Here is a 24,457-nt window from a genome sequence, read left to right on the forward strand (position 1 = left end):
CTCCTTTCGTCTTCCCCCTTTCCCTGCCTCTTCCTCCCTCTCTATTTCTGTCTTCCCTCACCTCTTCTTCTCTTCCTTTCTCCTTTTCCCTCCCACCCTCTCTCTCCCATTTCTGCCTCTCCCTCTCTCCCTCCTCTGTCTTCTCTCCTTTCCCCTCCCTCTTTATCTCCCCTCCATCTGCTTCCCTATCTCCCTCTCCTTCTCTCTCCCTCTTTCTCTGGCAGGAGAACCTCAACAAGCTGATGGCCAACCTGAAAACAACCCACCCTCACTTTGTGAGGTGCCTCATCCCCAATGAACGAAAGGCCCCTGGTAACCGGACAGGGACAGGGCTGGTGGACCGGACTGGGAGGTGCTGGTTGTGCTGGTTTGGGGAGGCCCTTGGGCAGCTAACTCACAGACAGGGACGTGTCTACGGTTTCACGTTCCCCCAGCGGTGATTACCTGAAATGCGTACCAACAAAAGGAACGGTGGTGAAAAAGCCAGGGAATCTGCCTCTGTTTGCATACTTAGCACAACTCTAGCGGCAAATGGAACAGGACAGGAGCCACACAGAGCAATAAGTATGGGGGTTCCTCTCCAAATGCATTTCCCAGGATCTCTAGAACCATACAATTGTGCAGTTGGAAGGGACTTGCAAGGGTTGTCCAATGCAGGAATCTTTTGCCCAACGCTGGGCTCGAACCCATGTCCCTGAGGTTAAGAGTCTCATTCTCTACAGACTTCTGGCTCTGCAGTTCTGGAGCAGGAGTGTGGAGTCCTTTTTCTGCCTGAAGACCTCATTCCATCCTGGGCAACCTTCTGGGATGGAGTTGTGGGTGGGGCCAGAAGAAAAAGAGGGCAGAGCAATGGGTGCAAATTGGGAGGCGGGTGGTGCTGTGGTCTAACCCACAGAGCCTAGGGCTTGCAGATCAGAAGGTTGGCGGTTCGAATCCCCTAAACGGGGTGAGCTCTCGTTGCTCGGTCCCAGCTCCTGCCAACCTAGCAGCTCAAAAGCATGTCAAAGTGCAAGTAGATAAACAGGTACCGCTCTGGCGGGAAGGTAAATGGCATTTCCGTGTGCTGCTCTGGTTTGCTAGAAGCGGCTTAGTCATGCTGGCCACATGACCCGGAAGCTGCACACCGGTTCCTTCGGCCAGTAAAGCGAGATGAGCGCCGCAACCTCAGAGTCGTTTGCGAATGGACTTAACTGTCAGGGGTCCCTTTACCTTTACCTTACGGCAGGCTAGTTTCAACACACCCACGCACCTCTCTCTCCTCCAACCAGGCAAGCAAGAGGCATTAATGACACATTCCATTCAGGCAAAGATATTCAAGGAGGTTGCAAAACAGTGTGGGGTGTGGCCATAGCTGTCAACGTTTCCCATTTTTGAAGGGAAATTTCCTTATTCCAAATAGGATCCCTCTCAAGAAAAGGGAAAAGTTGACAGCTATGGGTGTGGCCCCTGGACCTGAGACTTCCCACCCTTGTTTTATAGAGACGCTATGGGATGTGTGGCTACATAAACTAAGCTTGGATGGGACCCCAGCCAAATTAAGGGCACAGAGGAGGCCCATTTCTAACGCGGCTGATACCTCCCCTCTCTCTTTCCCTTCGCCAGGAGTGATGGATAATGCTCTGGTCATGCACCAGCTGCGCTGTAACGGAGTCCTGGAGGGCATCCGGATCTGCCGGAAGGGATTCCCCAACCGGATCCTTTACGGGGACTTCAGGCAAAGGTGAATCTGCTTTTGGGGTCACGCTGGGTGGAGCGTGGCCCTTCCCTGCACTGTGCCTGTCGCAACCTGTAACATTTGCTACCTTCCCCACCATTGAAAAATGCCTTTCATAACAGTACTTTTCTTGTGAGGGCAAATGGCTCTCTTTGGAGGTCATGAAACGGCCTGGTCATTGATGGCGGACAACGGACAGCAACATGCAATTAATTAGCCAGTAAAAATATCTGGAGCACAAGTCGCATTTACACACCAGCATGGTAGCTCTGCTCAGTCCGATGGTTCTTTAAAAGGTTTTGGAGGAGATGGAATTGCAATCTAGAATTCTGGCGTTCTCTTAGGACTAGAACGGCCTCCTGAGCAGGGCCAGATTTAGGTTTGATGAGACCCTGAGCTACTGAAGGTTAATGGGGTCCAGCTGTCCTTTGTCAACAACAAATTGCCGCTGTTCTTTGTGTGGAATATATGAAATCAATCAGTAGGCATAAGACTCTACCCTTAGTCTATGCTGCCTGATCATCAGTCTACAAGCACTCTTTGAAGTTAGATAACAGGTACAACAGCATGACCTATATTCAACTGTGCTGAACTCCAGTCTGCAGCTGCTACATGTTACCATGCAACCAGTCCATGCAGAATGTAGGCACCCTATATATAGGAATGAGCAAACCAGTGATATTTTAGGGAGCAGGCTAGCAGGTGGGACCCATGACTTACATCATAGGAGCCTACACAACACAAAACACTGTTGCTGTATGTAGGTTTTTCCCCCTTTAATTTTTTGGGGGGCCCCCAAGAGAGTGGGATCCTACGCTATAGCTTGTTTAGCTTATATGTACATCCAGCACTGGTCCCAGGCACTTGCTTCTGCCCCCCCCAGCCATATAGCCAAATATTATAAGTAATATTTAAGAAGAATAGTACATTATAACATGCTTTAATGGGACTGCTTTATTTTGTGTTTTCATTATGGATGCTTATTTAATGATTGTGCCATTGGCCTTTATACTTGTAAACTGCTTAGAAGGCTATTTCAGCACTAAGTGATACATAAATTAACAACAACAATGGTTCAGAAAATAAATAAATCATTAATCGTTCACTGACCCAAATTGAAAATAGGCCTAAAACAGGTCAGTTAAGAAATATGCCGTCCTGGTTTTACACCCCTGTACTTTCTTCCCATCAGAAGAATCTTACAGCTTTGGCAGGGGAATCTAACAGAATATTTCCCTCCCCACCAGGTACCGTATCCTGAACCCAGCTGCCATCCCTGAGGGCCAGTTCATTGACAGCCGGAAGGGAGCAGAGAAGCTCTTGGGCTCCTTAGATATCGACCACAACCAGTACAAGTTTGGCCACACTAAGGTGAGAGGGTGGAGCCTTTGCGGCCGCTTCCAGACAGCCTGTTTATTCAGCATCCATCCTGATTAACTTTCACATAACTTATGTGGTCATTAGACAATATCCAGTATTTATTGAGCATTTGTTCTGATTTGTTTTCGTAGAGCGGTTTTATCACAGTAATTTGCTTGTGGGGTGTCTATGCATTCCCTTTCATATTATGTTCAAACACCCTATCCGTTGTGTTTCTGAGTCAGTTTCTGAACTGCAAGAAGTTCACATGGATTTGTTGTGCTAAGCAAGCAATCCGCAATAAAACTTGGTTCCGCTGAGGTGATTGACACCCCTCAGTCGGACAGGGAAGTGTTGTCGGCACTGAGACTCAGATGTATAGAGCTGAACTCAAAATGCTTGTTTACAAAGCTATTGTACTACCAACCTTACTGTATGCTTGTGAAACATGGACCACTTATAAACACCATCTCCAACTCCTCAAAAGATTCCATCAACGGTGTCTCTTAAAATTTTTACATATCACTTGGGAAGACAGGCGAACTAATGCCAGTGTACTGGAAGAAGCAAAGATCAACAGTGTTGAAGCAATGATTCTTCAACATCAACTTCGTCGGACTGGTCATGTTGTGCGGATGTCTGATCATCGTTTTCCAAAGCAACTACTCTATTCCGAACTTAAAAATGGAATCGTAATGCTGATGATCAACAAAAGAGGTTTAAAGACTGTCTCAAGGCGAATCTAAAAAAATGTAGTATAAACACTGACAACTGGGAATCACTGGCCTGCGAGCGCTCCAGTTGGAGAACAGCCTTTACCAAAGGTGTCATGGGCTTTGAAGACACTCAAACTCAGGACGCAAGGGAGAAACGTGCTAAGAGGAAGACACGCTTGGCAAATCCACACCATGATCAAATCCTGCCTGGAAACCAATGTCCCCACTGTGGAAGGACGTGTGGATCCAGAATTGGCCTCTACAGTCACTTATGAACTCATTGTTAAGACTGTGTTTATGGCAGGCAATCTTACTCAGCTACGAGTGATAGAAGAAGAAGAAGAAGAAGAAGAAGAAGAAGAAGAAGAAGAAGAAGAAGAGGAGGAGGAGGAGGAAGAGGAAAAAGAAGAAGAGGAAGAGGAAGGAGGAGGAAGAGGAGGAGGAGGAGGAGGACTGGTACTCATCTAGTGCTCTTGTGGACAATATTGTATGATAGATAGATAGATGATAGATATAGATAGATAGAAGAAGAAGAAGAAGAGTTTGGATTTGATACCCCGCTTTATCACTACCCGAAGGAGTCTCAAAGCGGCTAACATTCTCCTTTCCCTTCCTCCCCCACAACAAACACCCTGTGAGGTGAGTGGGGCTGAGAGACTTCAGAGAAGTGTGACTGGCCCAAGGTCACCCAGCAGCTGCATGTGGAGGAGCGGGGAAGCGAACCCGGTTCCCCAGATTACGAATCCACAGCTCTTAACCACTACACCACACTGGCTCTCCAGATGATGATGATAGATATAGATAGAGATATAGATAGAGGCTTAGCCAGAGGTGCTCATGCTGACACCCCTACCACCTTTCCCTCTCCTTCCAGGTATTTTTCAAGGCTGGGCTGCTGGGCCAATTGGAGGAAATGCGAGATGAACGCCTTTCCCGCATAATCACCCGCATCCAAGCGCAGGCCAGGGGTCAGCTCATGCGCATCGAGTTTAAGAAGATTATGGAGCGTCGGTGAGCGCCATGATTATCCCTTCTTATCTTGCAGGTTGGGCGGGAGTAAGAATCGATTTTCATGGCATCTGGAAGAGGGAGATTCATAATAACAAGATTTCCATAGGGGTACCTGTTATTCCATTTCAACAAACGTGCTACAGGCACTTCCCGAATGCGTTTTCAGAACATTTCAGCTTGATTTGGTTCTCAGGGAATCTTAGTCAGCTTTGGCTATTGAATGAGCATTTGTCCCGATTTGTTTACAGGTGCGTAGATGGCGTTGCATCAAAGCAAGCGCATTACCCCATCATTTTCCTTATCGCAGAAAAAAGAAGCCTGGTCTTTAGGGGCAGGCAGGCTTGTCTCCTCAAATGACTGTAATTGTGCAGCCGAAATTTAGCAGCATGCGACAGAACCCCGTCTGAAAATAGGGACAGCCTGGAAGCACCTTTTGCAGTTGCAAGAAGAGCCGCTCTTGATGGTTGTCGGAAATGCTGGTGGGCAGTTGCTTTGCTTGGCAACGTGACTGTTTAAAAGATATTTGGCTAGTACAGTGGTACCTCAGGTTACATACGCTTCAGGTTACAGACGCTTCAGGTTACAGACTCCGCTAACCCAGAAATAGTACCTCGGGTTCAGAACTTTGTTTCAGGAAGAGAACAGAAATCGTGCTCTGGCAGTGCAGCGGCAGCAGGAGGCCCCATTAGCTAAAGTGGTGCTTCAGGTTAAGAACAGTTTCAGGTTAAGAACAGACCTCCAGAATGAATTAAGTACTTAACCCGAGGTACCACTGTACTTATACAGTACTTATTTATTTGCACTTATAGTCTGTTCTTTGCCAAATGGTTCCCAGGGCGAGTTACAAGCACACGCAATTAAAATAAGCAAGAACGTACAGTCAGAATCATTTTAAAAATCATTTTATATTGCATTTTATACCATAAACTGTCCTGTGATCCTCGGATGAAGGGCAGTACAGAAACTTAATAAAATTAATAAATGAAGTGAAAAAGGGGGCCCATGGGAAGAAGAAAAAAACCCTGTGGAACTCTACAACAATGACCACCAAGACCTCACGAATTGCAGTTTCTTTTTTTTCCTCCTTGTCTGGAACCTCGTTTTCAAAACCAAAAAGCAATCCGTATCAGAATAAATAAATAAATAAAAGCAGTGGCGCAGAATACAATGCAGGGCAATGGAAGAGGAGGCAAGGCAGCCAATCGGTCAAAGGCCCGGAGGGTCAAGAGTTGCAATTTTGACCAATCACTGAAAACCACAAGGACATAGAGGACTGTCTTACCCCAAATCGGAATATTAAGTCCCCTAGCTCAGCATTGCCCATTGTGACAAACAGAGTCCCTCCAGGCTTTCTGCCAGGGAGGTGGCGGAGACACTTTCCCCCGCTTAGGAGCTAAATCCCCCTTTTCCTTACCCTCCTTTCCCCAGGGATGCGTTGCTGGTGATTCAGTGGAACATCCGGGCCTTCATGGGGGTGAAGAACTGGCCCTGGATGAAGCTGTTCTTCAAAATCAAGCCTCTGCTCAAGAGCGCAGAGACCGAGAAGGAGATGCAGGTAATGCTTCTCGGATTACGACTGAAATTTAGCCAGAACTGCTAAGGGTTAAACAAAAACAAAAAAATTAAGGGCTGCCACACTTGAGTCCACCCCAAAACATCTGGAAGGCCATCGAGTTCACCAGGCTATCCCTGATTTGCTCACAGGGCTTCACTGCAGGCAGTTTATGCATTCCACAAATATACAAACACCTTGCACAACAGTGTAATTCATGCAGAATTGGCCCTGTTACATGTTTGACACAATGCTCATTCCACATTTGTAAGAAATTAAGTCTTTCAGTGTGGCAGCTCCCACACTTTCCTGCCTGTTGACATCAGGCCTTTGCTGTTACTCCTTCCAGTGCCCCCTAGAAATGTTTTTTGTTTAGGCGAGCCTATCCAGATGTGTAGGGTGTTGACGCTTTAATCGTAAGTTTTAGCTGATCGTTTTTAATAACTTTTTTTGGAAGGTTTTCAATTTATTTAAAAACTGTTTGCTGATAGTTTCATTTTTTAAATTCTGTTTGTAACCTGCTTTGAGGTCTCTGGGCTTTTATTTTACAATCAAGTGGAATATACGGTAATTTTTTATGAAATAAATACACAAACAGTGAAGGCCAGGCTGAACCCTTTGCATGCTAGTCTTCTACAAACGAGGGCTGTTGTTTTCCGGTTGTAAAACCGTTCAAGCACCCAACCTCACACCTCCAATCTGAAGTTGAAAAAGGTCCCAAAGCAGCCTTGCTCTACCAGCTTTGAAATATCCCTTCCCAATATAGAAACCTGCCATTCGCTTTTCCTTTTAAGCAGCTACCGCTGGCTGGCTGGTTGAGTCCATCAGTCTTGTTTTCTTCTCCGCAGACAATGAAGGAAGAATTTGGGCGGCTGAAGGAAGCCCTGGAGAAATCGGAGACTCGGAGGAAGGAGCTGGAGGAAAAGATGGTCTCTCTGTTGCAGGAGAAGAATGATCTCCAACTGCAAGTTCAAGCTGTGAGTGACTTTATAAAGCCACCAGGACAAACTGCAAGGTCCTGGAGAGAGAGAGTCCTCGGTTGCTTCCATGTGACTTCCTCATTGAGCATATTTCCGGATTTGTTTGCATAAGGTTTGTGGGGAGGTTAGACGACGTTGGTGATCTGTTGTGCATTGATTCTGGTTTGCTTGCAGAAAGAGTCGGTGCTGCTGCATTGAGTAAGCATCAGCTCACATTTTGAAATTTGTTTCCTCATCTCTCTCCTTATCGCTCTTGTTATGCGACGGGTCAACTTTAATGGCGTAACCTGAATTGACCGGTATATGACTGAATCACACCCAAAGTTGGCAAGAAGCTGTGGTCTAGCCCCACTGATGGGCCCTGCAGATTTCCCACCACTACCCTGACTGCCAGCAGCTCTGCAGGATTCCGATGGGGGCCCTTCCCTGTCGTACCTGGAGATGCCAGGGTCAGAATCTGGGATCTTCTGAATGCAAGCCATCAGCTCTGCCACCGAGCTACTGACACCAAAGGATCCCATTTGGCAGCAATACTTGACTCTGCAATCAACGGCCTCTATTTTTAGCTTCCTGGTAGATGGTAAAAAGGTAAAAGGCAAATGACCCCTGGACGGTTAAATCCAGTCAATGGTGACTATGGGGTTGCGGCACTCATCTCTCTTCAGGCCAAGGGAGCCGGCGTTTGTCCACACACAGCTTTCTGGGTCATGCAGCCTGCGTGACTAAACCGCTTCTGGCGCAACGGGACACCGTGACAGAAACCAGAGTGCACAGAAATGTCATTTACCTTCCCACCGCAGCAGTAACTATTTATCTACTTGCACTGGCGTGCTTTCGAACTGCTAGGTTGGCAGGAGCTGGGGCAGAGCAATGGGAGCTCACCCCGTTGTGGGGATTCGAACCACCGACCTTCTGATTGGCAAGCCCAAGAGCAGGAATCAGCAAACTTTTTCAGCAGGGGGCTGGTCCACTGTCCCTCAGACCTTGTGGGGGACCAGACTATATTTTGAAAAAAAATATGAACGAATTCCTATGCCCCACAAATAACCCAGAGATGCATTTTAAATAAAAGCACACATTCTACTCATGTAAAAACACACTGATTCTTGGACCGTCCACGGGCCGGATTTAGAAGGTGATTGGGCCATATCCGGCCCCTCGGTCTTAGTTTGCCTACCCTTGCCCAAGAGGCTCAGTGGTTTAGACCACAGTGCCACCTGGGGCAGGGACAGACGGACAGTGTGGCCAAAATGCATCCTTCCAACCTAATTGCATTGGCCTCTATAGAAACAAGCTGTTTGAGCAAAGGGTCGTTGCTCAGCGGTAGAGCATTTGCTTAGCAAGCAGAAAATATCAAGTTCAATTCCATCATCTCCAGGTAGGGCTAGGAATCTCCCCCTGTCTGAAACCCTGGATAGCCACTGCCAGTCAGGGTGGAAATTACTGAGCCACACGGGCCAATAGTCTGACTCAGTATAATGTTTCTGTGAAATGGGCGCATATGGAATTGACAAAACGGTTCAGGATACTGGGCAGAGATGAAGCAAAGGTCAAAGTGCAGTGTTGGTATCTCTTAAGAAGACAGGGAGATGCATTGGGATCGAAACAGCCTTTTATATTGTCAAAAAGTCCTAACGTATTTGTTTTATTTTTATTTATTAAATTTGTATTCCGCCCTCTACCCATAGATCTCAGGGTGGTTCACAACATAAAATCACAATGTAGAAAGCACATTTGACCTTTCACATCCCATCTCTTTGCAGCACCTCCTTGTTCCCGTTTACTCCGTCCTCCTCAAATGCCTAAACAGATGCTCGCTTTTCCGAAAACCCCTTTCTTTCCTCTCCTCTCGCAGGAACAAGATAATCTGAACGATGCTGAGGAACGGTGCGACCAGCTGATCAAGAACAAGATTCAGCTGGAGGCCAAGGTGAAGGAATTGACCGAGAGGATGGAGGACGAGGAGGAGATGAACGCCGAGCTGACGGCCAAGAAGCGGAAGCTGGAGGACGAGTGTTCAGAGCTCAAGAAGGACATTGATGACCTGGAGCTGACCCTGGCCAAAGTGGAGAAGGAGAAGCACGCCACGGAGAACAAGGTGGGCTTAGAGTGGCAGCGAGGCAAGTCCCCTATGTGAACCTGCCAAGGTGATAAGGTCCTTAGGTGAGCACCTGTTCCCAGCCCCTTTGACATTAGTGGCACAGCTGGTGGGGACACAAGAGAGAGCCTTTTCGGTGGTGGCTCCCTGTTCTGAACTGCAGGCCCAAAGGAGGGCTTGTGGGAGTGGTTGGGTGCAGGGAGACCAAAGAAGGATGTCAAAAACATCGGAATGGCCAGTTCTAGAGAAGGTGTCGACTTAGGCAAAGCAGCCTGCCATTTCTCCTAGCCTTTGCAAGACACCGCAGCAAGGAGATGCCTTTGCCCGCACTCAAACAAACCTTCTTAATACAGCAGAGCAGCATATGTCATTTCACTCGACTAGATGAGGTCATAGGTGGCAAATACCCAAACCTGTCAGGATGCTTTCAGTGGCTCCTGGTTGGTTGCCCAGGAAAGTATAAAGACAAGGGAAAGTTTCTTACTGTCCTTTTTCACTTCAATATTTACAGAGAGAGGCTATAGAACCCAGCCTCTTGGATAATGGTGTTGTCCTGAGTGAATCTCCACCCTCCCTCTCTCCTGCTTCCTTATTCGTCTTCGGGTGCTGCTACGTGCCCTCTGCCTTCAAGCTCTTTGGTCTCCTACTTTTAAGGCTCACCAAATTCTGGGAGATGGAGGGTCTGGGCTGCTTTCTAACGACAACGTGTCAGCCAGCTGCCTCTCCAGTTCTGCCTCCCCCTCTCCCATTATTTTCCAGCCTTTCCCCTCATCTGCCTCTGAGCTGTGACCTCCCTCAAACCCCTCTTGTAAACCTACACTGTCTCCCTCTTCCTCCTCCCTGGAAGGGTCAAGATGGGGAGGCGGTCTCCCCTATTCCACCTCTGCCCAGTCCCTGACAACACCTTACAGATACAGTGGTGCCCCGCAAGACGAATGCCTCGCAAGACGAAAAACTCGCTAGGCGAAAGAGTTTTCCGTTTTTGAGGTGCTTCGCAAGACGAATTTCCCTATGGGCTTGCTTCGCAAGACGAACACGTCTTGCGAGTTCTTGCGAGTTTTTTCCCTTTTCCCCCCTTTTTCTAAGCCGCTAAGCCGCTAATAACCGCTAAGCCGCTAATGGCTGTGCTTCGCAAGACGAAAAAACCGCAAAACAAAGAGACTCGCGGAACGAATTAATTTTGTCTTGCGAGGCACCACTGTAGTTCTCCTTTCTGGGCTCAGAGCCCAGCCCCCAGTTCCGCAGATAAGGACTGCATCAAAGCAGGCCAATTAGTGTATGAATATAAACATATGTGAGCCCATTACTGCAACCACTACCAATTAATTGTGGGGTTTTCTTGACTACCAAGATGCTTCCGGAACAGTTTGCCTTTGGTTCAACACACTCCCAGATTGTGGAATTCCCTCTCAAGAGAGGTCAGACTGGCTCCCTCTTTTGTTATCCTTCCACCAGCAGGCTAAGGCCTCTGCAACATATTCTACCGGCAGGCTAAGACTTGCTTTCTGTCCCACCGGTTGCCACAGATCAGGCTGAGTCATCTGCTCTCCAGCTAAGAGCTTCTCCCCACATGCTCCCGAGACCCCCACATGTCGATTCAAGGTTGTCCCTTCCCCACAACGCCTTACATCTCTGGGGTTTGGCCTTCCCACCAGGTGAAAAATCTCACGGAGGAGATGGCCGGTCTGGATGAGATCATCGCCAAGCTGACCAAGGAGAAGAAATCCTTGCAAGAGGCCCACCAACAAGCTCTGGATGACCTGCAGGTCGAAGAAGACAAAGTCAACACGCTCACCAAAGCTAAGCTGAAGCTGGAGCAGCAGGCGGACGATGTGAGTCAACAGCAGAGGCTGGAGAGTCTCATGAATATGAGCATATAAGAAGCTGTTCTCAGAGCTGGAGCCTTCCAAGTGCTGGCGGACTCCAACTCCCATCAGCCCTGACCATTGGCTGCACTGGCTGCTGGGGCTGATGGGAGATGTAGCCAGCAACATCCAGAAGGACACAAATCCTCCATCTTTGTGCCCAGCCAAAGATCTCTTGCTCTGGCAGATCTTCTTGGTGGGAGTTTCTCTCCCACAGCGGTGGGGGACATTTTATTAATTTTTTAAAATATAATTTTTGTTACATTTCCTGTTTTACAATTTAGAATATTCATTTAAACAACCTTAAAATATCAAAACCTTCTCTTCTTCTCTTTCCGTGGTTCATTTTGCAAAACATAAATCCCTGCATATTTTATATAAACTAAACCATTATGACATCCATCAAAACTTAATTTACACTGTTGTATTTATCTTAATGTTGCCAGTGTTGTCAAGTGTATACAATTACCACCATTTTTCCCAGTAAACATTTTCCAATCTTCTTCAAACGTATATTCTTCTTGTTCTCTTATTCTGTATGATGTTAGGTTGGCAAGCTGCGCATATTCTGTCAGCTTAAGTTGCCATTCTTTTTTAGTTGGGACCTCGGAGGTAGGGGACATTTTATGTCCTCTGGGCCACGTTGACAACTTTCCCAAGGCCGCGCGCCAGCAGTGGATGGGGACAGAGGTTAAACTGGGTGGATTAAGAGGTGCTCCCGCTCTGCCTCCACAACTGGAAGGCAGCAGAGCTTCTGAATGCTAGTTGTTGGAAACCACAGGAGAAGAGAGCGGTCTTGTGCTCTGGCCCTGCTAGCGAGCAGGGTGCCTGTTTGGCTGCTGAGAGACTGGGGCGCTGGGCTAGGTGAGCTGTTGTCCTGATCCAGGAGGCTCCATCTTTCCATACTCTATCCAGGCAAATGTGCCCCACCTCCCCAAAAAAGGTTGGCCAACCTCTGATCTAGTAAAAGGTAAAGGGGCCCCTGACCCTTAGGTCCAGTCACGGACGACTCTGGGGTTGCGGCACTCATCTCGCTTTATTGGCCAAGGGAGCCGGCATACAGCTTCTGGATCCTGTGGCCAGCATGACTAAGCCACTTCTGGCGAACCAGAGCGGCTCCTGGAAATGCCATTTACCTTCCCACTGGAGCGGTACCTATTTATCTACTTGCACTTCATGCTTTTGAACTGCTAGGTTGGCAGGAGCAGGGACCGAGCAACAGGAGCTCACCCCGTCGCGGGGATTCGAACCGCCGACTTTCTGATCGGCAAGCCCTAGGCTCTGTGGTTTAACCCACAGCACCACCCGCATCCCATCTAGTAGACTCCCCCAAATGAATTCTGCAGCACAAGAAACCACCTGTGAGTAACGCCCGTTTCTTCTTATTCTTCTTCTTGTCTGCCTCTTTCAAACCAGCTGGAAGGCTCCCTGGAACAGGAGAGAAAGATCCGTATGGACCTGGAACGGGCCAAGAGGAAGCTGGAAGGGGACTTGAAGCTGACCCAAGAGAACATCATGGACCTGGAGAATGACAAGCAACAGCTGGAGGATAAACTGAAAAAGTAGGGGACGCGCCTCATCTCAGCATGCTTTGTAGGAGCCTCGGAAAACAGGAGAGAGAGAGAGAGAGAGACCACCCCTCTCTGCCCGCCACTACCAAACTCTTTTCACTGTTTTCACTGTTTATTATTGGGTAGCATATTATTGGAGGAGGAGTCTATGGATGGCTAGTAGCCCTGACGGCTGTGCTGTGCCTTTGTAGCTGGAGGCAATCATCATCATCATCATCATCATCATCATCTAGTATTTATACCCCGCCCATCTGGCTGGGTTTCCCCAGCCACTCTGGGCGGCTCCCAACAGAATATTAAAAACACATTAAAATATCAAACATTAAAAACTTCCCTAAACAGGGCTGCCTTCAAACGTCTTCTAAAAGTCAGGTACAGTGGTGCCTCGCAAAATGAAAAGAATCCGTTCCGCGATTCTCTTCGTCTAGTGGTTTTTTCGTCTTGCAAAGCAAGCCCATTGACGGCTTAGCGGATTAGCGCTATTAGCGGCTTAGAGGCTTTTAGCGGCTTATCGGCTTAGCGGATAAGCAGATAAGCGGCTTAGCGGCTTAGAAAAAGGGGGGGGAGGGAAAAAACCCCGCAGGAACTCGCAAGACATTTTCATCTTGCGAAGCAAGCCCATAGGAAATTCGTTTTGCGAAGCACCTCCAAAACGGAAAACCCTTTCGTCTAGCGGGTTTTTCGTCTTGCGAGGCATTCGTCTTGCGGGGCACCACTGTAGTTGTTTATTCCCTTGACATCAGATGGGAGAACGTTGCACAGGGCAGGCGCCACCACTGAGAAGGCCCTCTGCTTGGTTCCCTGTAGCAGAAGGCCCTCGGAGCTGGACCTCAGTAATCTTTCCCAATACCATTTGCTGGAAACCACAGGAGAAGAGAGGGCTCTTGTGCTTGTTGGCTTCCCACTGGGCCATCTAGTTGGTCACTGCAAGAACAGGATGCTGGACTAGGTGGACCATTGGCCTGATCCAGCAGGCTCTTCTTTATATCCTTATATATATCTAAAACAAATGCATGTGAGCTGTGTCCAGTCCTGCCCACCAGGGATTAAGGAGGGTGTTGTTGACACTATTGCAACATGCCTGGAGACCCAAGGTTGAAGAGCCCAGGTCTTGGTTGACCACAGACTTGACATGAGCCAACAGTGTGACGCGGCAGCTAAAAAAGCCAATGCAATTCTGGGCTGCATCAATAGGAGTATAGCACCTAGATCAAGGGAAGTAATAGTGCCACTGTATTCTGCTCTGGTCAGACCTCACCTGGAGTACTGTGTCCAGTTCTGGGCACCACAGTTCAAGAAGGACACGGACAAACTGGAACGTGTCCAGAGGAGGGCAACCAAAATGGTCAAAGGCCTGGAAATGATGCCTTATGAGGAACGGCTAAGGGAGCTGGGCATGTTTAGCCTGGAGAAGAGGAGGTTAAGGGGTGATATGATAGCCATGTTCAAATATATAAAAGGATGTCACATAGAGGAGGGAGAAAGGTTGTTTTCTGCTGCTCCAGAGAAGCGGACACAGAGCAATGGATCCAAACTACAAGAAAGAAGATTCCACCTAAACATTAGGAAGAACTTCCTGACAGTAAGAGCTGTTTGACAGTGGAATTTGCTGCCAAGGAGTGTGGTGGAGTCTCCTTCTTTGGAGGTCTTTAAGCAGAGGCTTGACAACCATATGTCAGGAGTGCTCTGATGGTGTTTCCTGCTTGGCAGGGGGTTGGACTCGATGGCCCTTGTGGTCTCCTCCAACTCTAGGATTCTATGATTCTATGATTCTATGTCTAGACCAAAGAGCCTCATTCTGGTGGCGGCTCTGGGAATGACGCAGTGGTCAGGTGAAAATCATGCAGACCGGGGGGGGGGGGAGGAGGGATAGATAATTTATTATGGTCAAAGACCAGGTCACATAACATAACACAATAAAAACAGTGTTCATAAAGATAAAATATACAATCGGAGCAGATTGCAGCAAATAGCTCATGAGTTAAAATGGAGATATATCCACTTCCTCCTTCAAAAGGAGGTGGTGTTGCCGGCTTCACGCCCCCACCCCACATGCGGTGGCTGGCTCTCAGCCTCCCCGCGATTGAGGGAATCCCCAGCCCCCTATTGAACGTAGGCGCGACTGGGGATCTCCCTCTTTTGCCGCCTCCAGCTGCTCCAGCTGAAGGGCAACTTCAGCATTTCCCTAGTGAGCTATTTTATTCTAGAGGATGATCTGTAGAGGATTATCTGATGTATGAATGGGGTGGGGGGAGGGAATGGGAGGATGGTAGTGTTTACTTCCCCAAATGCCTTTTTCAGGAAGGAGTTTGACATCAACCAGCAGAACAGCAAGATCGAAGATGAGCAGGCGCTGGCTTCACAGCTTCAGAAGAAGTTGAAGGAACTGCAGGTGCGTGCTTAGACCTTCAGCTTTCAGGTGTCTCTCTGCTCTAGAAATGCCCAGGGATGGACTTTCCCTCTTTCCCCAGCTCTTGGCTTTATGTTCTAGAACCACCTTCTGACCTAGAACCAACCCCCTGTGAGTTTGGCCCTGGGACAAGCCGCATGCCACGCAAAGCCCCTGAGCCAATATGCTGGATGGATTGAGGGACCCGTCTTCTTTTTTTCTGTGGTCCAGGCGCGGATTGAGGAGCTGGAAGAGGAGCTGGAGGCGGAGCGAGCATCCCGGGCCAAGGTGGAGAAGCAGCGCTCCGACCTCTCGCGGGAGCTGGAGGAGATCAGCGAGCGGCTGGAGGAGGCCGGCGGGGCCACCACCGTGCAGGTGGAGCTGAACAAGAAGCGGGAGGCGGAATTCCAGAAGATGCGCCGCGACCTGGAGGAAGCCACTCTCCACCATGAGGCCACGGCGGCCACGCTCCGCAAGAAGCACGCTGACTCGGTGGCCGAGCTGGGGGAGCAGATCGACAACCTGCAGCGCGTGAAGCAGAAGCTGGAGAAGGAGAAGAGCGAGTTGAAGCTGGAGCTGGATGACGTGGGCTCCAACATGGAGCAGCTGCTGAAAGCCAAGGTGCTGGATGGATGGAGGAGGAGGAGCTAAAGTTAGCTCCAAGGGGTACCTGGATACCTGGAGGTGGAAGCTGGGGAGAGGGGGAAGCTGGGAAGGTATTATCCTGATACCTTCTAGAGACCAAGCTGAGCCAAGGGGTGTCCTACAGGGATGTCGTTTGGTGGACTGTCTCCAAATGACGTATTCAAGCCAACCGAGCGACATGGCAAAGCCGAATTGTCCAGAGCACTGTGTACAAATCCAGCATGTTCCTTTAAACTGAGGGGCTCAGTTAAGCCCGATTAAGATTAAAAGTGCAGCATGTGGCCTGTTTGCTTGAAGGTTTTGTCCCACCTTCCTCATGTTGCTGCCTCGCTGGCATCTGGAGCTGTCCTCCTCGGTCCTCTCTCACCTTCCTCGCTTTTCCCCCCTTCCCCTCTCGGCCGGCAGGTGAATTTGGAGAAGATGTGTCGCACCGTGGAGGACCAGGCCGCAGATTACCGGGCCAAGTTTGAGGAGACCCAGAGGACCCTCAACGACACCAACACACAGCGGGCCAAACTCCAGACGGAAAATGGTATAACACACATTGTTTTCCCACTGGCTTTCTGTTTATTTACTTTCCTAGAGGGAACAAAATCCAGGGCTGCCCTGCCGTTAGGCATAGTGAGCACCTCAGGTGTTTGATATTTGGGGGCATTCCTCTTTGTTGCCCCTCACTTTTTCTTGGGGCCCCTAACCTGGCCATGGCTTTAGGTGCCATGGAGGTGGTTCAGCCAGTGTTCATCCTCCAGTCCATTTGGTTTCCGTATGTGGAATGGAGAGTGGGCAGCCATCTTGGCCATCGCCTCAGGCCACGAAATGTCTTGGGCCCCGGACGGAGTGCATCAGCTTTGCAGAAGCAAACATGCCATCTTCCCTGCCCCTCAGGAGAACTCGCCCGCCAACTCGAAGAGAAGGAGGCACTCATTTCTCAGCTCACTCGAGGGAAGCAGTCGTACACCCAGCAAATGGAGGACTTGAAGAGGCAGCTGGAAGAGGAGGCCAAGGTAAAAGAGCCATGAGAACTGTAGGTCTGAGGCAGAGGGACGCTGAGAGAAAACAGAACGAGAGAATTGCAGGAACTGTGGGTCAGGGATCAGAACCTGAGGGAAAATCAGTGGAATCTGAGAATCAGGGGGATTCAGAGGTTGCAGTGGGAGAAGGCATGAAGCAGGTGTTGAGAGAGATCAACCAAATTTTCTCATGTCTGTCCTTCACTCAGGCCAAGAATGCTCTGGCGCATGCGCTGCAGTCAGCCCGCCATGACTGCGACCTTCTGAGGGAGCAGTATGAGGAAGAAGTAGAGGCCAAAGCGGAGCTCCAGCGCTCTCTGTCCAAGGCCAACTCCGAGGTGGCGCAGTGGAGGACCAAGTACGAAACGGACGCCATCCAGAGGACGGAGGAGCTGGAGGAGGCCAAGTAAGTGAGAAGGTCTGGAATGGATGTCTACCTCAGCCCTGCCAGCTCACAGGCCTGCCTGGCTCTTGCGGAATGGCGTCTGGACTCAAGGGTCCAGGCGGAGATGGACAAGCCAAGGCATTTGAGCAGCAGGAGGCTCAGACCAAAGAAAGAAGCCTGGCCTGGCCTGAACGCTCTGATAGCCACACAGCCTCCTCTGGCCTATCAGGGGTTTGGGCGACTGCTGAAGCAGGTGGCCGGTTTTCTTTCCTACTCCTTCCCTTGGCCGGCACTCAAGATGGGGATGTGGGCCCCCTCGGCAGCCTTTGGGGCCTGCTGTGGGCCTGACTCTCTCGCATACCACCACTGCCCCCCCTCCAGCCCTGCCCATCCCCATCCCCCCAAAGCCCCACGGACATCGCTCTTCGGTTCCTCTAACGGCGAAGCTTTTGGCTCGGGTTATATTTTAAAATGGCAGCGTATAAGACGAGCAAAAAGCTTGTTGGTTGGAGGAGAAATCCCCCACTTAAAACAAAACCAAACCAAACAAAAAAAAGGAACTAAGGTAGGTTGGGGTAGGAGGAGCTGCGGTGTTGGAGGCCGGGGTGGGGGTTACATTCACTGTGCCCAACGAGGCGAAAAGAGCAGAGCTGGGGGTATGACACACAAGGTGTGGGCCTCGCCTGTGCAGCCACACTCTGCCCCCCTATGATGGCTACTGTCCCAGGTTGAGCAGGGGTGGGGGACCCTCATGTGCCCCCCAGCAGCCTCTGTTCCTCCTCTCTCTCAGTGTGTATAAAACCCTCTGACTTCTGTATGGCTGGAGTGCAGCCTACAGTACAAAGGTAAGAATCGAAGCCATTGGCCCGTCTGCTTTTGCCTCTGTCCCGAATCATTGGCATTCGGCCCTCGGAAGGTTGGCCACAAGGGAATGTGGCCCCCGGACTGGGAAAAGAAAGGTCCCCCACCCCTGAGGTAAGACCATTGAGACGACTTCTTGGAGCGCCCTGGCGTGGTCATTGTGGAGGCCCATTTTCTCTCTGCTGTTCCTCCTCTCCCTCATCCGTAGACTGAGGAAGCAAGCCAGCCCCTCCTGTGGTAATAATTGATTCACTTCCCCCCTCACCCCCAAACTTGCACGTCAGGAAGAAGCTGGCGCAGCGCCTGCAGGACGCCGAGGAGGCAGTGGAGGCCGTGAACGCCAAGTGCTCCTCCCTGGAGAAGACCAAGCACCGCCTGCAGAACGAGATCGAAGACCTGATGGTGGACGTGGAGCGCTCAAACGCGGCCGCAGCTGCCCTGGACAAGAAGCAGAGGAACTTCGACAAAGTGAGTGAGAAAGGGAAATGGGCGCAATTCAGAGTGAAACAAGCGTCACGTCCTCCAGCTCAAGTTAGAGTTTTTGTTGTTGTTTGCCCTCTTTCCCCTCCATCCCCTCAGATCCTCTCGGAGTGGAAGCAGAAATACGAGGAGACCCAGGCAGAGCTGGAGGCCTCGCAGAAGGAGTCCCGGGCGCTCAGCACCGAGCTCTTCAAGCTGAAGAACGCCTACGAGGAGTCCCTGGAGCACCTGGAGACCTTGAGGAGAGAGAACAAGAACTTACAGGGTGAGTTAGGGTGAGGACGAGGCCTTTGGCAAAGCCTTGCTGCTTCACAGCCTATCCCTCACTTGAGCTTATCCTTCTCTCCGGTCTGAGCCAAGTCTCCCGCTTCCTCCTCTCTCCCCACAGAGGAGATTTCCGATCTCACTGAGCAGTTGGGCGAGGGGGGCAAGAGCATGCACGAACTAGAGAAGGTCCGGAAGCAGCTGGAGGCCGAGAAGATGGAGTTGCAGGCAGCTCTGGAAGAGGCTGAGGTGATACCAGACGCCGTTCTCCCTTAAACACCAACCTTTGCCCCTCCTTGTCCTCCTATCTGTGCTTCTGCTTCTTTTCTCTGCACCTCCTCTTCACTTCCGTCCCCCTCCCCTATTTTAAATCATTTTGATCACCACAGTTTTCCCACACAAGGAACCCTGGCAGTTAAAAAATTCTTCCTAGCCCAACGGTCTGCTCCACCATGAGGCAGGCTAAGAGGGGGCAGTTTGGGGCACCATGAAAGGAAAGCAAACAACCAGTTATTTAATTTATCATTGTTGTTTGACCGCAAGAGGCACCACTTGATGTCTGGACCTCTGGGGGCCAAATAAGCTTTTCCTAACATTTCCTACTAAGAGCTAAGAACCACAATCATCCATAATGTTTACAAAAAACTCTCACAACACAAAGGTCCCCTGCAAGAAGAAGAAGAAGAAGAGTTTGGATTTGATATCCCGCTTTATCACTACCGGTAGGAGTCTCAAAGCAGCTCACATTCTCCTTTCCCTTCCTCCCCCACAAAAAAACACTCTGTGAGGTGAGTGGGGCTGAGAGACTTCAGAGAAGTGTGACTGGCCCAAGGTGACCCAGCAGCTGCATGTGGAGGAGCGGGGAAGCGAACCTGGTTCACCAGATTACGAGACTACCTCTCTTAACCACTACACCACACTGGCCCTGCAACATTAATTAAACTCTTCCTCCATTCTGGTTCTGTCCATTCCCCCCCCCCCATTCTGTACATCCTGACTGTGGGATAAGTGATGAATTGCCCCTTATTTCGGCAACCTCTGCTCCTCATGTGGGGTGTGAGAACTATAATTGCCAGTATACTTATGTGGATATTTTTTTTTTTTATGTCTGTATAAACAGCATTTGTAGGCCCACTAGCACCCCAAAGTAGGGAACAGAAGCCAAAAAGGAGCAATTCATCACTTATCTTTAGCCACATCCCAAAAGAAACCATAAAATGAGCAGAACTTACAAACAGGAAGTGTTTAATTAAAGGCACAGTAGTCCTTAAAAGTTTCAACATTGCTTTGCCCCTCTGTACTGGGCAGGCTGGCGTTTCAATTGCATTTCATTGGCACAAATCAGATCAGGGGGAACCCAAGATGAAAATACTGGAAGCAATGACTTGACATCAACATTGTCTTGAGGACTTTCCCATAAAAATAATGAGCAATTCTGGAGAACAGGCCCCAAATAGAAACAACTGTGTAATTGTTGACATGATAGAGACCAGGCCCACCAGAACACAGCTGCCCTATCTGATAGAGTTTGAGTTGAGGAAGAAGCTGGATCTTGACACCATCAAACCTCCAGTCTTGTCTCCTCTATTCTCCTTCCTCTTCTTCCCTCATCCATTTGTCCTCTCACTCTACACCATCATTTCCTGAACTTCCAGGCCTCTCTGGAGCACGAGGAAGGCAAGATCCTGCGGGCCCAGCTGGAGTTCAACCAGATCAAGGCCGACATCGAGCGCAAGCTGGCCGAGAAGGACGAGGAGATGGAGCAGGCCAAGCGCAACCACTTGAGGATGGTGGACTCGCTCCAGGCCTCCCTCGACGCCGAGACCCGCAGCCGCAACGAGGCGCTGAGGGTCAAGAAGAAGATGGAGGGCGACCTCAACGAGATGGAGATCCAGCTCAGCCAAGCCAACCGGGTGGCAGCTGAGGCCCAGAAGCACCTCAAGATTGCCCACACCCACCTCAAGGTAATGAGGCTCAAGGCCTTTGTCCCCCGCCTCAGTGGACCACAGCCTGAGGGGCTGGGAGGGGAGGTCCACACAGCCCCACACAAAAGGGCAGGGTGCAGGGAGGTATTTATGAGGAGGCTTATACCTGCCATGGGAAGAAAGAGGCTTACTTTAATAATAATAATAATAATAATAATAATAATAATAATAATAATACCCCGCCCATCTGGCTGAGTTTCCCCAGCCACTCTGGGCGGCTCCCAATCAAGTGTTGAAAACAGTACAGCATTAAATAATAAAAACTTCCCTAAACAGGGCTGCCTTCAGATGTCTTTTAAAGATAGGATAGCTGCTTATTTCCTTCACATCTGAAGGAAGGGTGTTCCACGGGGTGGGCGCCACTACTGAGAAGGCCCTCTGCCTGGTTCCCTGTAACTTGGCTTCTCGCAATGAGGGAACCGCCAGAAGGCCCTTGGCACTGGACTTCAGTGTCCGGGCTGGACGATGGGGGTGGAGATGCTCCTTTAGGTATACTGGACCGAGGCTGTTTAGGGCTTTAAAGGTTAGCACCAACGCTTTGAATTGTGCTCGGAAATTGTAATTGTACTTACAGCTTGAAACAATATAAATGTGTGTGTGTGTGTGTGTGTGTGTGGTTGCCCAGGACAACCAGATCCAACTGGATGACGCCCTGCGAGCCAACGAAGACCTGAAGGAGAACATTGCCATAGTAGAGAGGCGGAACTCCCTGCTGCAGGCCGAGCTCGAAGAGCTACGCAGCGTGGTGGAGCAAACGGAGCGCGGCCGGAAACTCGCCGAGCAGGAGTTGATCGAGGCCAGCGAGCGGGTCCAGCTCCTCCACTCCCAGGTGAAGAGGGGATGGCTCTGATTTCATATGTAAAAACAAACAAACAAACACTAATTTGAGGGGGCTGATACCTTCCCTTTGCAGAACGACAGGGTGCTGCTACTTTCAAAGACCAGGCGAGTCCCACGGTCTTGTGAACTTGGGTGCTCTTGTCATTGTGAGATTCTGTCCTTGGTTCATGTTCTGGACTACAGAATTCCTCTGCCTGAACCGAGACAATACCTGAGGTTTTCTGGAGTGTAGAGTCCCTGCCTATCCCCACTCTTCCATGTCCTCTTCTTTGACTCCCCATTGGGGTTTCCTGCCCCAGTCCTTCTCTCACCCTTCCGCTGGCCAACTCCATTCCTGCCTGTCACTCTCTCTCCTCTCAATCTTCTCATCTCCTTCATTGCCTCCATCTTTCACCCCTCAATTTAGCCATCTTCCAGTGATAGCATCTCCTCCTGCCCCTTCATCCTCATCTTCCTCTAGCTTGCGGCCTGCTACTGAAGCTCAGCCAGCTGACACTTAATCCTCCAGCTGTGTTTGCTCCTCTATGTCTTCCTTGTCATTGCCTCTTCCCTTCCACTCCACCCAGATCACCTTCCAGTTGGTTTGAGGGACTGATGAAGCCACAGAGGGGCAGCTGTGCTACCCACTCCTGACTCCCAATTTCACATACCCAAGTCATGGGATCTGAGTTGAATTGACCAGGAATGACTACTAGCCACTGTTGGAGGCGGTGTGCCTCTGAATCTGCCCATTTCTAGGAATCACCAGTACGTTGAGCTAACACCCTGCTTGCTGGCTTCTTATAATGGGCATCTGGTCGGCCGCTGTGAGAACAGAATGATGGACCAGGTGGACATTTGGCCTAATACGTTCCATGACGCTACTCCACCTTCTCTCATTCTGACTCGCCCATCTCCCCTCAGAACACCAGCCTCATCAACCAGAAGAAGAAGATGGAGACTGACCTGTCCCAGCTTCAGTCGGAGGTGGAGGAGGCCATTCAGGAGTGCAGGAACGCTGAGGAGAAGGCCAAGAAGGCCATCACGGATGTGAGTACAAATCAGATCATGGAAAGGTGGGGTCCACAACCAGCGACCCTAAAGCTTGGTTCTGCCCCTTCCCTTTCACTAATTGCCTGTCCTCGCAAGTATTGACCCTTTAGCCGTCTATCTTGTTCTGCTGGGATTTGCACAAGCCCAGTTAGGTTCAGGGCCATAGACAGCTCCCAGTGGGCCCTGTTGGCTGAGCCATGAAAGATGATGTTGTCTCAGCAAAGGACCGCCAACACCTGAAGGCTGAAGGGTCAGGGGTTTGGTGTAGCAGTGCCTGTTTAAGAGAGGAGTATGGGCTCCTGTCCCCATCACCTCCTCCCCTCAGGATTTTTAAGGCCTACATTGGGTTTGCCAGACTGAGGTAATTCTCTGCATTCTCTCTGCTTCCTCCAGGCGGCCATGATGGCGGAGGAGCTGAAGAAGGAGCAGGACACCAGCGCTCACCTGGAGAGGATGAAGAAGAACATGGAGCAGACCATCAAGGACCTGCAGCTGCGGCTGGACGAGGCTGAGCAGCTGGCCCTGAAGGGGGGCAAGAAGCAGCTGCAGAAGCTGGAGGCCCGAGTGCGGGAGCTGGAGAACGAGCTGGAGATGGAGCAGAAGCGCAACGGCGAGACCGTCAAGGGCATGCGCAAGTGCGAGAGGCGCATCAAGGAGCTCACCTACCAGGTGCGGGGGCTCAGGTGGCATCCAGCCGGATGAGCTGGGGAAGCTGCGAGGCTATGCAGCAAAACCAAGTATATGGCAATCAAGGTGCATTGTATCTTCTCTGAGCATAGAAGAGACCAGCGTGGAAAATACACAGGAGAGTCGTAGAGCAGAATTGGGACCCTTTCTCAGCTGGAGGGCTGCATTTCATTATAAGGAACTTCTTTTCAGGGGGTCACCTGCCAGGGGTGGGCAGGGCTAGGGGCAGCGTCCGGAACTCTCACCTTTTGCACTAGATCAGGGGTCAGCAACCTTGTTCAGCCGTGGGCCGGTCCACCGTCCCTCAGACCATGTGGTGGGCCGGACTATATTTTGAAAGAAAATATGAACGAATTCCTGTGCCCCACAAATAACCCAGAGATGCATTTTAAATAAAAGGATACATTCTACTCATGTAAAAACACCAGGCAGGCCCCACAAATAACCCAGAGATGCATTTTAAATAAAAGGACACATTCTACTCATGTAAAAACACGCTGATTCCCAGAGAAGGTGATTGGGCTGCATCCGGCCCAAGGCCTTAGGTTGCCTACCCCTGCACTAGAGGTTACATTGCAAAAGTCAGAGGTTTCTACACATACATCTCTGTGCCCTCTCTTCCTCCAGGAAAACAAGAAGCATTATTAGAGATCAAGGAGACATCTCAGCCTGGCCAAAGCCCTCAAGGGGTGTGGCTTGGGGAGGGATGTAGCTAAGGAAGAGTCTAAGGGTCAGATAGAGAGTTCTGGGGGCCACATCTGGATCCTCCCCCTTGTGGTAGAGGATCAGCAGGCTGGCTGTAGCCAGGTTTCATTTATCTGTTTACATTGTTAGAGACAATATAAATTCACATCTCGCCATTGCTTTATTACCTAATACTTTTGTTGTGGTTTTAGGACTACATGAACTGCTTTGGTGTTTTCATTGTAAACAGAAAGCAGTATACAAATGAAGTTTTGCAGAAATTCAACATTTGGACAAATTTCTTTATTTTAAAAAAACCCCCACTGCTG

General features: G+C 49.9%; 1 protein-coding gene across 1 annotated transcript in view; it reads left to right on the forward strand.

Moving 5' to 3' along the window:
- Nucleotides 1–24,457, forward strand: part of LOC309326830 (myosin-6) — a 52,098-nt gene that overhangs the window by 23,615 nt on the left and 4,026 nt on the right. Inside the window, exons 16-36 of the mRNA XM_081835866.1 lie at nt 175–312; nt 1,603–1,720; nt 2,962–3,085; nt 4,664–4,800; nt 6,229–6,355; nt 7,201–7,329; nt 9,188–9,430; nt 11,086–11,262; nt 12,712–12,857; nt 15,168–15,258; nt 15,487–15,876; nt 16,306–16,432; nt 16,786–16,904; nt 17,120–17,316; nt 18,441–18,624; nt 18,736–18,901; nt 19,025–19,149; nt 20,556–20,864; nt 21,511–21,714; nt 22,629–22,754; nt 23,151–23,426. Of these exons, the coding sequence (XP_081691992.1) occupies nt 175–312; nt 1,603–1,720; nt 2,962–3,085; nt 4,664–4,800; nt 6,229–6,355; nt 7,201–7,329; nt 9,188–9,430; nt 11,086–11,262; nt 12,712–12,857; nt 15,168–15,258; nt 15,487–15,876; nt 16,306–16,432; nt 16,786–16,904; nt 17,120–17,316; nt 18,441–18,624; nt 18,736–18,901; nt 19,025–19,149; nt 20,556–20,864; nt 21,511–21,714; nt 22,629–22,754; nt 23,151–23,426 (3,653 nt within the window). The remainder of the gene's footprint in view (nt 1–174; nt 313–1,602; nt 1,721–2,961; nt 3,086–4,663; nt 4,801–6,228; nt 6,356–7,200; nt 7,330–9,187; nt 9,431–11,085; nt 11,263–12,711; nt 12,858–15,167; nt 15,259–15,486; nt 15,877–16,305; nt 16,433–16,785; nt 16,905–17,119; nt 17,317–18,440; nt 18,625–18,735; nt 18,902–19,024; nt 19,150–20,555; nt 20,865–21,510; nt 21,715–22,628; nt 22,755–23,150; nt 23,427–24,457) is intronic.

This window comes from Podarcis erhardii, assembly GCF_964252035.2.
Source record: "Podarcis erhardii genome assembly, chromosome: 13".
Lineage (NCBI taxonomy): Eukaryota > Metazoa > Chordata > Lepidosauria > Squamata > Lacertidae > Podarcis > Podarcis erhardii.